The sequence below is a fragment of the Nicotiana tabacum genome, chromosome 8 (genome assembly GCF_000715075.1).
Source record: "Nicotiana tabacum cultivar K326 chromosome 8, ASM71507v2, whole genome shotgun sequence".
In the NCBI taxonomy this organism is placed as follows: Eukaryota; Viridiplantae; Streptophyta; class Magnoliopsida; order Solanales; family Solanaceae; genus Nicotiana; species Nicotiana tabacum.
In genome coordinates, this window is record NC_134087.1 from 104,016,821 (window position 1) to 104,032,150 (window position 15,330).

The 15,330-nt window shown below is 39.0% G+C and overlaps 1 protein-coding gene across 1 annotated transcript; it reads left to right on the top strand.

Moving 5' to 3' along the window:
* The first annotated feature begins 3,909 nt into the window (after positions 1 to 3,909).
* Positions 3,910 to 12,136, top strand: LOC107815285 (dolichol kinase EVAN). Its single transcript, XM_016640842.2, has 14 exons — positions 3,910 to 4,271; positions 4,585 to 4,697; positions 5,317 to 5,505; positions 5,608 to 5,712; positions 6,914 to 6,984; positions 7,061 to 7,141; positions 7,246 to 7,457; positions 8,879 to 9,068; positions 9,164 to 9,229; positions 10,190 to 10,278; positions 10,365 to 10,479; positions 10,963 to 11,014; positions 11,097 to 11,197; positions 11,629 to 12,136. The coding sequence occupies exons 1-14, from the start codon at positions 4,075 to 4,077 to the stop codon at positions 11,740 to 11,742; spliced, it is 1,695 nt and encodes a 564-aa protein (XP_016496328.1). The 5' UTR covers positions 3,910 to 4,074; the 3' UTR covers positions 11,743 to 12,136.
* Positions 12,137 to 15,330: the final 3,194 nt, after the last annotated feature.

The following is a 15,330-nucleotide window of genomic DNA, read 5'->3' on the forward strand; positions in this document are numbered from 1 at the left end:
AGAATAATAAACAGAGTCATATTCTCCTCGATTCAGGGATTAAAATTGGTGACTTGGGACGCCTTAAAATTCCCAGGTGGCGACTCTGAAATAATTAAATAAATCCCGTTTCGACTGTCCTTTAATTGGAGAAAACTCCCCACGCGCCCCGCGGGTGCGGTAAAAAGGAGGTGCGACAGGAAACATGGAAGGATTCTTCACACACCCATAACTCGGGGCTATACCTCAAATCGAGATGAAAATCAAGTACCTAATAGTTCTTCTATCCTCCAGCAGGCCCTTCTCGTCATTTCCAAAGCATATGAATACACCTCGCAGTCATAACATACTCATCACGTAGCTATCCGGTCATTACTCCTCTTAATAAGGACACAACAGAACATATAGATCCAGAAGCACGCGCTCACGAAACCAACAGCTCAGGGCTCGAGCTATAGGCAAAAAATCTGGCCTCAAGTCTTCCAGATTGGCCCAACATCAGCACACAAAGATCACATCTCGCCCCCTGATCGGGGAATCACAAGCCATCGATGCATATCTGATACTGAGCGCTCATGCGCGCATACGAACGCGTGGAAGGAATTCAAAGAGTTACTTTTCAAGCTGAATCAAGGACGCGCGATAAGAATATGAAGTTTTTCCTAAAGGTTCTGCAACCTTTGGAGGATAAATACAGACGTCTCCGTACCGATCTGCGAGACTCTACTAAACCTGCTCATGACTCGTGAGACCTATGTAACCTAGGCTCTGATACCAACTTGTCACGACCCTAAACCCGGACCCGATCGTGCCAGCCGACACTTCCCTTTTTCCAATTATTAACAATTAAGCATTTAGAAACAGTCTAAACATGAATAAATAAACCAAAGTTTAAGCAAAAGATAGTATAATATGCTGAATACAGCCTAAACACAGCCGGATACCGGGGTGTCACTAGTCATGAGCATCTAGCAAACGGAATACTCCAAATATAACTACAGAGTTTAATATAGAAAACTAAGAACATGAAGGACTAAGATAGGGAAGAGCTACGGGTTGCGAACGCCAACAGCTACCTAAAGACTCCTCAGATCCGCCTGAGCCGGAAATGATCAGCACTCGGGAGCAGGACCAGATACGCTTGAATCTGCACACAGGGTGCAGGGAGTAAAGTGAGTACTCCAACTCAGTGAGTAATAATCATAAATAAAGACTAAAAGCAGGAAAACACATAAGGCACAAACGCATGCTATAATGAAGGAGTAAAACCATTTAAAACAGTAAACCAGTGAAAGATAGGTAAAATTCTTTAACTCAAAATTTACTTCATGAAAAGCCTTTTTCAACAATTAAGAAGGTAATTGACAGTCGATTATGAAAATAAACACATAAAGGTTCGCCCCTCGGGCACAGTACCAACAAATCCGCCCCTTGGGCAATATCTCAGAACAATACCAGCCCTTCGGGCAATCACATAGACCAATACCAGCCCCTCGGGATCAATCTCACATCACAATGGGTACCCGTGCTCACTAGGGTGTACAGACTCCTAGAGGGGCCTCTCGGCCTCATATCAATCAAGCCACCTCGTGGCGTACATATCTCAGGCCCTTGGCCTTATAATCAGTATCAAATGTTTCCTCACAACATAGGCCCACGGCCTTCCTCAGTCAAAATTCTCACAAGCCCCTCGGGCAATAGTAAAATAGTGATTCTCAGCCCAATTATCATTTAAAAGATCTTTTAATTATTTAAAACATAGTAAACATGAATGAGTACAAAAACAATGAAATATATCATGACTGAGTTCAAGTATAAAGTCAAACAGTGAGGAAATATCAATAAAAATTCCCGAAGAGTTCAAATAGTTGGCACAAGGTCCAAATATGGCATTCAGCCCAAATCATGATGATAGCAAATATGTTTCAGTCAAATACGCGGTAAAATAGTCATCCGGAATGGACTAAGTAACAATCCCCAACAGTGCATGACCCCTTGCTCGTCATCAAGCGTGTGCGTCACCTCAATATAGCACAACAATGTGCAAATCCTTATACCCTCAGAACATCATTTACAATCATTACTCACATCGAACTGGTCAAATCTCTAGCTTGCAATGCCTTTTCCCCTCGAATCGGCCTCCACTCGCGTCGAATCTATCCAAAATCAGAACGAGGGCGTCAAAATATACTAAGGGAACGAAGCCCAAGCGAAAATAATCAAAATACGATACAAATCCCGAAATTACCAAAACCTGACCCCCGAGCCCACATCTCAGAATTCGATAATTTTTACATCAATAGATTCCTTATCTCCCCACGAGTTCATACATATCAAAAGTTCTCAAATCCGACCTCAAATGGTCCTTCAAATCCTCAAGCAAAGGTCTAAGTTTCCAAGCCCTAGCTTCCCCAATTTTAACCCTTAAATTTCATTAATTATAGCTCCCCTCCGTGAAATAATAGCATAGGAACGAGTTTTAAGTCCAAATTCCTTACCTCAATGAAGTTCCCTTGAAATTCCTCTTTCAATTCATCCAAAAAGCTCCAAAGCCGAAGTAGAAATGGTGAAAATAGCTCAAATCGCGAAGGAGACAATTTATACCTTCTGCCCAGACATTTTCGCATCTGCGACCCAATTACCGCTTCTGCGGTACCGCATATGTGACCAACTAACCGCTTCTGCGGTTCTTCACTTAACGGCCAAAATCGCATCTGTGATCCCCATACCGCATATGCGCCTTCGCAGGTACGGTCCCACAACCGCATCTGCGGTTCCTATCTTCCAGGCATTTTTCCGCTTCTGCGACCTCCCTTCTCGCACCTGCGGTCCCCAATTCGCAGGTGTGGGAATACCAGAAGCAGCAAAAGTCTGCAGCTCACCAAAAATCCAAACTTCTTCGTCAACCATTCGAAATCACCCTGAGGCCCCCGGGACCTCAACCAAAAGCACCAACTTATCCCATAATCTTATTCAAACTTGTACCAATCTTCAAAATACCTCAAACAACATCAAATCAACCAAAACACATCGGATTCAAGCCTAAATTCCAAAAAAATTTCGAATTTCGCTTTTGATCAAAAACCCAACCAAACCACGTCCGAATGACCTGAAATTTTGCACACACATCCCAACTGACCCAATGGAACTACTGCAACCCTCGAAATTCCATTCCGAACCCTATATAAAAATCTCGCCTACCAACCGGAAATCACCAAAATATAAACTTCGCCAATTGAAGCCTAAATCTACTCCGAACCTCCAAAACTCATTCCGATCACACTCCTAAGTTCCAAATCACCTCCCGAAACTATTCGAACCATCGAAACTCACATCCGAGCCCTCTAACACACAAGTCAACATCCAGTTGACTTTTTCCAACCTAAACTCACTCCAAAAAGACTAAGTGTCTCAAACCTTACCAAAATCATTCCGGATTCGATCCGACTAACCCGATACTGCAAAACACGGATAACAAAGCATAAAGAAGCAGAAATGGGGAAAACGAAGCGGTAACTCATGAAACGACTGGCCGGGTCGTCACAGTGGGGCCAAGACATTTGTGTTGCTATAAAAGTTTTTCATTAAGGGTAAATGAGTAAAATGAAAGAGTTTAAAGTTGAATTATTTTCAAATTTAGAAATGTGTCATTTATTTTGAAACAGACTAAAAAGTAAAGTACTTCATTTAATATGAAACAGATGGAGTAATTTTTAACACTTTCTAGAAACAAATGCGTGATTTGTTGATGGTCAGAGTAGGGAGACAAAAAAAGTAAACACTAATTCGGAAAAAAAAGAAAACGGACGAATATCCGTTGAAAACTTCAAGGCGTAGTTCCACCAACGGAAAGAGAGAAAACAAACAAACGACGTAGTATTGACGCGAAAATCCGAGAAAAGAAAAGAAATCAGAAACGAGGAAAGAAGCAGGTGGTAGATCAGCTGACATTTCAACAGCGGATATATAAAAAAAACGGGTGCGCGCCAAACCCACCGAATTCCCAGTTCACACGGGTCGCGTGCGTCTACTACAATTCTTCCTATTTACGCCAAAATGGATGATTTCTTCAATTGAATTTCAGCTCGGAAACCCATGGCTTCGTCGCCGTCGTTTCTCACCGGCGAGAGAGCTGTGGTAGCACTCTTCATTGCTCGAATTGTCTTTTCTATCCCCCAATCTCTCCTCTCCGAATCTCTCTCCCTTTCTCTCCTCTCTCTCCTCGCCCTCTCTGTCGAGATCTCCGTCGATGCCTCTTCTTCACTTTCCCTCTCTCACTTCTTCAAAACCAGGTTTATTTCTGATTAATTTTATGCTAACCCACCGCAATTATCATGATGGTCACTGTTTTTTTTTATTTAAAAAAATCTTCTTTTGGATTGGCCGATAGAATAGCTTGTGAGTTACAGTTCTAACCACTAGGCTGCAGCTGCAATTTACAAGTTTACAGTTTTTGCTTTAGTTATTATTTTGTTTATTTAATTGGAAATATGTGGTTGAATATGGTTAATTTCTGAATGAATATTGTTCTTTTTAATTTATGCTCCTATTGATATATTTTTCCTTGTACTGTTTATTTATGTAAGTTGTGGTACTATTTTTCAGGCCTGGTGCGTCATCAGGTATATTTTTGGGGGCAGTAACGCTTCCTGGGCTTATAGTATCAAAGTTGATCCAGATTACAAGAGCAGTATCTTTAAATCAAGTCGGAACTGAAGGTATAACACTCATTATTGTTTTTTATTGAAAATGATAATGGATTGTTTCAGGAAATAAATGAGGGTTTAAACAGCATAACTAGTTAAACATGAAATAGCAATGACAATTGTGATGCCTAAAAGTGCAGTGTGAAGAATAAGGATAATTTTGCTGTAAATTGATAGGTTATTAACACTAACAACAACAACAACCACCCAGTGTAATCACACAAGTGGGGTCTGGGGAGGGTAGGATGTACGCAGCCTTACCCCTACTCTTGAAAGGGCAGAAAGACTATTTCCGATAGACTGCAAGTTAACACTATTTGTTTTAATATTTACTATATTGTGCTTATGTGTCTGTCTACTGAATCTCTTATCTCAAAAGATTGTTAAGTTACGTTCTGTCTTGTGATGTTTGTATATGGAAAAGGGCTGTTTAGTAGGGAAAGGTATAATCTTGCCTCTGCTTATGTAGTTGAGAAGGAGCGTGGTTGTGTTTTACATATTTATTCACCTAATAGGTCGATTTCCATTAGAAACTTTAGTTAGTATGGTAAGATTGTATTCAGGACTTATGTTGATTCCTACCTTGCCTCACATGTATGACTGACTTCTTTTGATTTTGACCTCTTAACAGAGCTTGAAAATCTGCAACTACTATATTGGGTGACATCTGCAAGTTGCTTCACCGTGCTAGCTTATCTCTGCTTCATTTTTTACCGTCAATCAGACAGCAAGAATTGTGCTACTTTTCGCGTTAGCTTAAGTTGCATAGCGTTGTATTTAGGAGTCTGCTGTGTGTCATTTGCTGTGAAATCTCATGGTGGTAGGTCAATTTCTCTTCCTTATATTCACTTATTCATTCATTGGTCAACCCAATAAGTTAGTTGAGCCTTTCTTAACAATTCTTGGCCAACATCTCCTGTAGGTTGGGATGCAGTAGCAATCTTATTGTGGCTATTCTTTCATGGATTTGCAGCAGTAAAGCTAATTCAGAATATTCTTCACACTTTTCCAGCATGCGCTTCAATTGGTTGGTCATGTTACTACGTTTTTTATTTTACTGGATATATCTGTAGCATCACAACTACCAAATTGCACACTTGGTATGAGGGTCCACTCTGTTGTGCAAAGATTCAGTTCACATTCTCTCTCCACTAATCACAATAAAACTAAGATTTATTTGGCTGTTAGACAATATGAAGGAATTTTTTTACCTAGAGCTTCATTCTGCCAGTTTCCCAGTTCAATTTGGTCACGGTTTAAACAATTGGCGGATACAGTTACATATCTGCTGATGTGTATACGTTCCATCACTACATATCTGTCGATTCATATCCATCCCACTGCTGCATAGCTGATGATTCATATTTAATGGCTCCTGTTGTAGTCACGCCAGATGACGCAAAAATGTAGTAGGTAATACAGATGTTATCGACACATTGGTGATAATATCGTGTAAAGACAAATCTACCGAATACGAAGATGATATTGGCACTTTTTCACTCTTTTTAGGATTAACCTTTATTTCTTGTTCTTTTCTCATGAAAAATTGTAGTCGAACTATGGGAAAGAAAAAGTCTTAATATAAAATGATCTGAAACTTGACTGTAAATTTTATACTTTTCAAACTTTCTTTTTATATTCTTATTTTAGGGTGGCTCACATTTGGTGTTAGTTGGAAGCATGTCTCGCCTTTTAGAGAAGATTAAAGCTACTTGGGTATTGTAATGTCAAATATGATGTAGGATTGTCTTGTAGTTTGTTGAAGTTATCTTATCTGAAGTTTGAAGGAGGATTCCTACGAATTATATACAACATTGAATGTGTTTTTAGTAGTTAAGTAGATTAAAATAATGATTCAAATAATCACCTCAAAGTTCACAAATTATTTCTAATATAAGAATTTTTTAAGCCTATATGCAGCTAAAGTGCACTTAATGCTGATCTACGATCAATTTGCTATGACTGCTGCCGAATAAGGACCCTCCAATTCCATATCAAATTCTGCAACTTTGAACAATGAGTTGGATATTAAGTTGCATGCGTGGAACATACTTTATTCCACACAAAGTGCTGTTTGAACATGGCTTATTTCGGCAATCTATATTTCTTGTTTATATTAGAGAACAGAGGCTCAAAATCATTTGACTTGTCCTATTACGTTTTGCTTTATTTGATGAATGGTCCTTTGTCTTCTGCACACTAATTTGCATTCTTGGTTCTCTTCTTAGGAGAAGCGTTACTGGTTACTGTTGGCCTTGTTATCTATTTCAGTGATATGCTAGCTTGTACTGCTGCTAAGGTTAGTTTCATACTTTTACTTTCTCTGATATCAGATGAAATGGATACCTAATAAGCAGTATTGTGTCTGTGAACAGTCCCATGGGTACTTTACAGCATCTAAGCTAGTGACGGTACCATATGGAGTCCAGAGAAGTGAAGTTAGCATTATTATTCAGGTATTGTACAAGCTGTTAGTTTTCTAGACTATCCTCTTCTTTCCATATAAAGTAAAAGATTTCGATTCAGAGTACTGATCACGAAAGGTAACACTATGTTCTAGGGATTGATTACTGGCCTTCTTATTTTCCCTATGCTATTTAAAAACGTGCTTCAAATTTTGGAGCGGGTCAGCTCGGCACCTTCTAGAGATAGAGGAGATAATCAAATGAGGCGATCTCTTGTGTTCTATGTTTCCCTCATATGTGTTCTTGTTATAGCTGTGCCATCATGGATGCAGCTTGTTCAAGATTTTCATGTGCACCCTTTTCTATGGTAAGCCTCCCTTTAGAACTCATTTCTGTCGGATAATTGGACATATTATGTTGCATATTGTTATTCTGTTGCATGATTTGGTTGATGGAGGTCTAATGGTTTGTAGGGATGATTCACTCTTACATTAGACAATTAGGTTTTATTGATGAACAGTTACCTGATACTATGCAAGAAGTTGTGTGACTTATAGCTGGTAGTTAAAGAATACTTATTTTTAAAAATAAGTACTCGAACAAGAAGGACAAGAGTTGAGAAGACTTTGCTGTATCTTGGATGGGATGTTTAGATGTTTTTCTTGCTTCTTTTTCATTGGTCTGTATGTACTTGAGTATTCTAATAGTTAAGACTTCTTGGGATAAAGTTTACATTCTTACTCAGTATTCCTTTAGTATTTTGAAGCAAAAGAGAAAAAAGATTGTAATTGACCAGGAATTTGCTCTAAACAGCCAAGTTCAGCGTTGTTGTTCAGTTTTTAAAAATGTGGTTCCTGAAGTTATAGGATCATTTGTTGGTAACGTGTTAAGCTCTTCTAACTCCTATGTTATACCTACCTGCTCTGGATATTGATACCATTGAATCAGATTCTGAGCCACAAAATTATGCAATTCTCACCTGCTATTTTCATATTTATTTTTCATCTTCTACTTCACCATCAGTGGCTACCTCCAGCATTTCAACATTAGTATGTGGTTTTCAATGGCAATTTTCACAAAATTTAGTTTCGAAGATCCTAAATAATTGTGGAGGCATGATTTTTGAGCTTTGATATTTTCACACAATTTTAGTTTTTAAGCCAAGCTCTAGCTTAAGTAACATCAACCTTTATTTGCCAAGGTCGGTTAAGCTTGAGTTCAAGCCAAAGACCTATGAACAGAGTTGAGCCGTTGAGGCTTTAACTCAGCCCTAGGCTTGTTGCTACCATCTATCCAAGTGGAGCCAAAGACCTATGAACTGAGTTGAGCCCTTGAGGTTTTAACTCAGCCCTAGGCTTGTTGCTACCATCTCTCCAAGTGGTGAACCATCAAGGTAGAATGATAAAACTAAACTCAATTAAGAGGAGATTCTCAATTCTTTGTTCGGCTACCTGCTCCTTCATTTGTACAGTGAATAGCTCTCATATCATTTTTCAGTGAATCAAAACATATATCTTTTCCTCCAAATATATGGAAAGTGTTAAATGACACATTTCTATATTTGGAAGCAATTTAACTTTAAACTTTTCATTTTATCCACTTTACCCTTAAATGTCATGGTCCCACAAAGCTTTTGCCCTTAAGCTTTTAGGACCACATGTTTCAAAAGTCTTTTTTTTTTCTTTTCTTAAACTTTGTGCTAAATCAAACTACATCATCTAAATTGAAACGGAGGGAGTGCTATCTTTTGCTCATATTTTGGTATTCTCTGTCTTGTGATTGTTGCAGGGTATTGGACTTTGTTCTGTCAGAACCGCTTAAAAGGTTGTCGTTGTGTATATATTGGTTGGTTGTTATTTATGTATCAGTTATTCGGTTTTACAACATTTCAAAGAGCAGTAAGATTGAGAGGATTCTTCTTCGGAAATACTACCATTTAATGGCTGTTTTGATGTTTGTTCCTGCTCTCATACTTCAGGTGATTTAAGTTGAAATTCTTTAGGAAACCTTTCTCCTTTTGGGCCTATTATTTGTTTTTATGAGAGTTGTATTGACCATCTATCCCTTTCTCAGCCGAAGTTTCTTGATCTGGCTTTTGGTGCAGCTTTGGCAGTTTTCTTGATATTGGAAACTATACGAGTAAGGTTTCACTGCACTCTTGTCTTGTTTCTGGATTTCATTGGGTACAACTATCCAATGTTCCTGTGCAATTTCTTATAATTTTGGATCTTATGGCTGTGGTTGTGGTAGGCCATATGGAGGGAATGTTCAATGCGGTGTTGTCAAAGGCGCACTTAAAACGCGCTGAAGCGAGGCTCAAAACATGTTGAGCGCTTCGCCTCGCTTTGTGGGCGCTTTAGTGTCGCATCAAGGCTCTATGGCATACTTTTCCTTGCCAATGAATGTAATCTTGAAAATGCGACATTAAACAATTGATATTTCGCTTTGTCGTAAAAAAAATTCAATTTCTTTGTGGATATTTGTTATTTATGCTTATAATTATTAGTCTTGGACTACATATACATATTTTTACTTTTTCTTCAGTTGCGCCTTTTTTGATTAAAGCCCACGCTTTATTTGCGCTTAAAGCCTCAGCGGACCTTAGAGCTTTTTTGCGCTTTTCGCCTTTGATAATACTGCTTTCCATTAATAAATCAAAGTTCCATTTGATCTTTGAATGAATTCCTGGTCAGTTGTGCACGCTGCTTGTAATTTCTGTTCCTTATAATGATACTTGTTAATCTGAAAAAGTTATAATGTAAAATGATACATTAACATTTTGTTTATGTTGCAACCACAACTTCTTTTCTCTAAAAAATATCTTATGTTCACTTCATACTGGCTTTTGATATGAAACTTCTTGTACATGATAAGGATCAACCAGTAATATAACTGAAGTCTGAATAAATTGTTACACTTTTGTTAAGATAGAAGTATGTAATATATACTTGTAAAATGCAACATGTTAAAATATCATTTTTCTTTTTCTTTGTTACCTATGTTCTTGGTGAACTCCTTATAATTTGTGGCAATGCATAAGCTATTCATGATGCTAGTTGACATGATACTTCACAATATTTGTCATGACTTTTGGGACAGATATGGAGAATCTGGCCCTTGGGACAGCTTGTGCACCAATTTATGAATGCCTTTACAGATCATCGTGACACTGATCTTCTTATTGTCAGGTTTGAAATGATTCCTCCATAACATAAACTAGCTACAGCATATTCCTTTTGTTAACTCTAACCATTTGCCTCCTTTCCGCTTTCAGCCATTTTTCCCTCTTATTAGGATGTGCACTTCCTATCTGGTTTTCCTCTGGTTTCAGTGACCGACCATTAGCCCCTTTCGCTGGGATCTTGAGCCTTGGAATTGGAGATACAATGGTAGAGTTGCTTGTCCTATATCTTTCTCCCTGCACTAGAAAATATGCTTTCCAAGAACTCCTGAAATTTAGGGTTCTAGTACGATGCAGAAAGTCTAACATGCTTGAAAAGTGAGAAAATCTGGAAAGGCATCTTTTCACTAGATCGCTTATTGAAAAGGATTATACTGATGTACAGGATTGGTGTCCCCTGATCTCTTGGTAGAAAGCTTTCCTGCTGTTGGCCTTGTGGCCGGCAGACCTTCTTGCATCTTTATTGGTGTTCTAGAGGACGACAACAATAAACGATCTGCAATGAAGAAAGATTTATAAAGTTGTGACTTGGCTTTAGTCCAAGCGAGCACAACACTTCTGCAGAAAAAACTAACTGCAGTAGGGAAGAGAGGATTGGTAGATTGAGTAGTATAGAATGAGTTTAGGGTTGGTGGCTCATTATTGATTATCATTTGTGCACTGTAAATATTAATGTTAATCCTCTGTGCAGGCATCAGTGGTTGGCTACAAGTATGGGGTCCTCCGCTGGAGCAAAACTGGCAGTATGTCTCTGTTCTCTTTCATGTTTCGTCATTGCTTCTTTTGTATCCCTCACCATCTGAATCTATTAATTCTCTTTGGCAGAGAAGACAATTGAAGGCACTGCTGCTGGCATAACATCTGTCCTGGCTGCATGTTCCATTCTACTTCCACTTCTGGCTACATCTAGATACATCGTAGATCAGGTAGCTCTTTCCCTCAAGCACATGTACAAAGGGCTATCTGCAATCCTGTTCAGACCAAAAAAGTGCTCTTGTACATGTTTATATATTAATGAGAAAGGAAATTATGTGGCCTTGCTTCAATACAATTTGTAGTTATTCAGCTTGAACTTATTCTAACTGATGCTGATGAGGCATAATGTGAGATCACCTTAAAATTAACCTCCTATCCTTTAGAATAATGAACCTCATTCTAATTGCTTAGTGGCCCCTAATTATCCCAAAACCTATTGATTTCATGCCCTCTTGGGGCTGAATCCTCGAATTAAAGTAGGCACTGAGATCAGCGAATGGCGCAACCTCACAATTTTTTTTAATTATGAAAGCCAACTATTGTTAAGATTCTCATTATTAACTTTGTGATTGGTTTTGATGCTGTGCTGGCAATTGTGCAGAACTGGTTTTCTCTTCTTTTCGCTGTGACAGTAAGTGGTCTGTTGGAAGCCTACACTGCCCAGCTGGATAATGCGTTCATACCTCTGGTGTTCTATAGTCTCCTGTGTCTGTGAAAACCTATCTGCTGATCCATGAACTTTAAACTACTTTTCTGAAAACAACACGCTGATCTTTTGGCAGTATTCGTTTGAGCACACATTCTTTTTGTAGATATCTCTGTAGTAGAGTTACTTGACATGTACAATAGGTTTGATAGGAGAAAAAGCAAAAGCTACCCTTTTTGTAATCTAGATGTAGAATTTGTTTCCCGAAAGGCACATGTAATTTTTTGTTCTTCAAATGTTGTAGTTGTAGCTTTTGCCTTTTATACTTCATCCTCCTTTAATGGTATGGATGTAAATAAAATAGTCAATCAGAGCTTACAGGCACTAGGAGAGAAGTATTTGTCGAAATTTCCATGTTATGTACTGGTATTTTGAACTTAAACGAGCAGTAGTTTATGATTCAGCATCTTTTTACCCTTCAAATGTTTAATTCTATTGAAGTGGAGCACTGCCTTTTGTCAAATTTGGTTTTTTCCTGATTAAGCTGCACACCTCTTGTCACTATAACATAAAATGAACATGTGAAGTCCGGGACACAAATTTCTTCGTAGAAGATCATATTCATTCATTCTTGTCTCCCATAATAAATATTTGACTGCGAATTAGTTTACTTTCAATCTACCGACAATTAACTGAATAAAGAAAATTGTTCTTTTGTACCTTTCTCGTGTTCTTTGGGTTTCAAAACTCGGTGCTAAATGCTAATGCCTCAGATATGTTAGTTGATACAACTGTTATATTGTCCTCATAACTTGTTCCACGTCAAGGTTGCCATTTTCACGATTTTCATGTTTCGTTACAGCTGAATCTCACTTGATTTTGGCTTTTTCGAGACAGAAGTTCAGAACTTTGAAGTTAAGTTGCAAAGTCAATTAAAAAAAAAAAAAAAATTATGTCAGCTTAAATGAAGTAGAATAATAGAGACAAGCTGAATAGCATAGCGTGTTGAAAATATCCGTTAATGGTGCTAATTTCGTCGTCCTTCCTAAACAAAAGTCGAGATGTCGGCACACCCAAATCTAACAGAAATCCACACAGAAATCTTTTAAACTTCCTTTCTACTCGGTAACCAATAGAAGAAAGAAACTGTTCATTTCCTCTTTCATTTTGCTATTTAATCATTTGCTACATAAGTAGTAGTTTGGTTATGATACTGCAAGGTTTATATATGATTCAAGTGGAAGGGAACTTGTTGTTTAAGTACTGCCCCATAAAATCTGTAGGATTTTTGCCTTTTCCCAAGGAAATAAAGGAGGAAAAGAAGAGGAAGAAAGTAAGCAAATGGCGGCTTCACCCCTACCCTAATTAGGATATTTTGATCGTAGCACAAACCATGCTGTATACGATTAAAATCGTAGAGTCTGATTTTATGATCGTTGTTGGATTCCGAAGCTCCATCTGGAAGGTCCCAGACACCGCTCTCTGATGTTCGACCCCGGTTTTCTATGTTTGACCTCGGGGTAGCAACAAATCGGTGACTATCATGAACGAGCGGGAAATACCCTAGGCATGTGGTGAAAGCTGACAACACCTGCAAGAATAGTACCAGTCCGTACCGGACTATTATGTAGCTATACCAGCTACGTTTCTTTGTAATAATTATACATGTACCATGTTGGGATTCCCCCTCCTATATAAAGGGGACCCTTGCTATTTCTTGCACGGATGATATTCAATACAAGAACAAGAATATTCTCTGCTCTCTAACTTAAACACTCTCTATTGTCTTTCATTTGATTTATTACTTACATTTATTGCGTTTCATTGATTGTTCTTCATTTATTACTCATTATTGATCATAAAAAGTCATCATCAAGGTCCTTAGGACTTTTAGTCCCCCATCGATGGGCCCCAGTCAAGCATTTAGCTCGACCCTGAGGCCTCGATCCACAACTATTTGGTTTGGATAATAACACTACTCTTTACTATTACTTTACTTTCCTAACTCACACTTAGCATCTATTGCCTAACAACTAGCATGAAAATAAATCACATGTTTTTAGAACCACAAAATTAAATCTAATTGTAATTACCATTTTTGAGGTAAACAGTTTGGCGCCCACCGTGGGGCTACAAATAATAGTGATTATTTTCGTGCTGGTTTACTAAAAAACACAAGTTATTCTTTACACTTTTTCTTGCCCAAGAATCTTTGATTTCAGGTCAAAATGTCTAACTTAGTGAATGCACATGAAAACAAAGGTCTTGAAGACCATGGAGAGAATAGCGTAGCTGTTCCAGGTGTCGGTGTACCACTGCGAAACCCTGAGGATGCACCAGAGCCAATTCCCGTGGATGTGGTCTCACGCAATGCCCATCATGTCAATATAAGCTCCCACACTAACAGGAGTATAGGCCAAGAAAACCAACAAGAAGCTCAGAAAACCCCAGCTCAGGAGGAACAAGAGGTTAGCCTTCACGTTATTTTTGAGATGTTGCAGGCACAACAGCTGGCGATTGCTCAACTGCAAAGACACCAAAAACTCCAAGCACAACAGCACCGGAAATGACTCCTCAAGCTGAACAGGTGCCGAAAAGATCGAGCGACAACTAGCAACCGACCCTGCTATTATGAAGATGCTCGAGGACTTCACAAAGATGATTGAATTGGGTGAAAAAAAGATAGAAGCTAATGATAAAAAGGTGGAGACCTACAATTCAAGGGTCGATCAGATCCCGGGTGCACCCCCGATCCTGAAGGGTGTTGATTCAAAGAAATACATACAAAAGCCATTCCCGTCAAGTGTGGCTCGGAAGCCCATTCCGAAGAAATTCATAATGCTCGATCTCCCGATATACAATGGAACCTCGGATCCCAACGAGCACGTCACAACTTACACTTGTGTTGTAAAGGGAAACGACCTGAAGGACGACGAAATTGAATCCGTCTTGTTGAAGAAAATCGGGGAAACACTTTCAAAAGGGGCCATGATATGGTATCACAACCTATCCCCGGATTTGATAGACTCATTCGCCATACTGGAAGATTCTTTTATAAAGGCACATGCTGGTGCCATCAAGGTTGCTACAAGAAAATCCGACGTCTTCAAAATCAAATAAAGACAAAATAAGATGTTCCGGGAGTTTGTATCTCGCTTCCAAATGGAGCGAATGGAATTACCACAAATCTCCGATGAATGGGCAGTGTAGGACTTCACCCAAGGTTTGAACGAACAAAGCTCAGTAGCTTCAAAGCAACTAAAGCAGAACTTGGTTGAATATCCTGCCGTGACTTGGTCGGATGTCCACAACAGATGTCAATCGAAGATTAGGGTCGAGGGTGACCAACTAGGAGCCCCCTCGGGCTCAGTATATCCTAGAAGGCTCCTGGCCAAGGAACCAAAGCCAAACAAGGAAAGGTACCAACCATATACTGAAGATCGAAGAAATGCCCCAAGGTGTAACATACCCTGAAATGATCGAAGGGCAGATCGAGGTCAGAATCCTCGGGGACTCGTGAGTAGAGACGGATTCGATAAACATACAAGACCAATGAAGGCACCCGGATTGTATAAATACAACTTCAACATTGATGTTTCGGACATCGTATCCGCCATCAGCAAAATCAGAGACACCAGGTAGCTAAAACCCGTACTA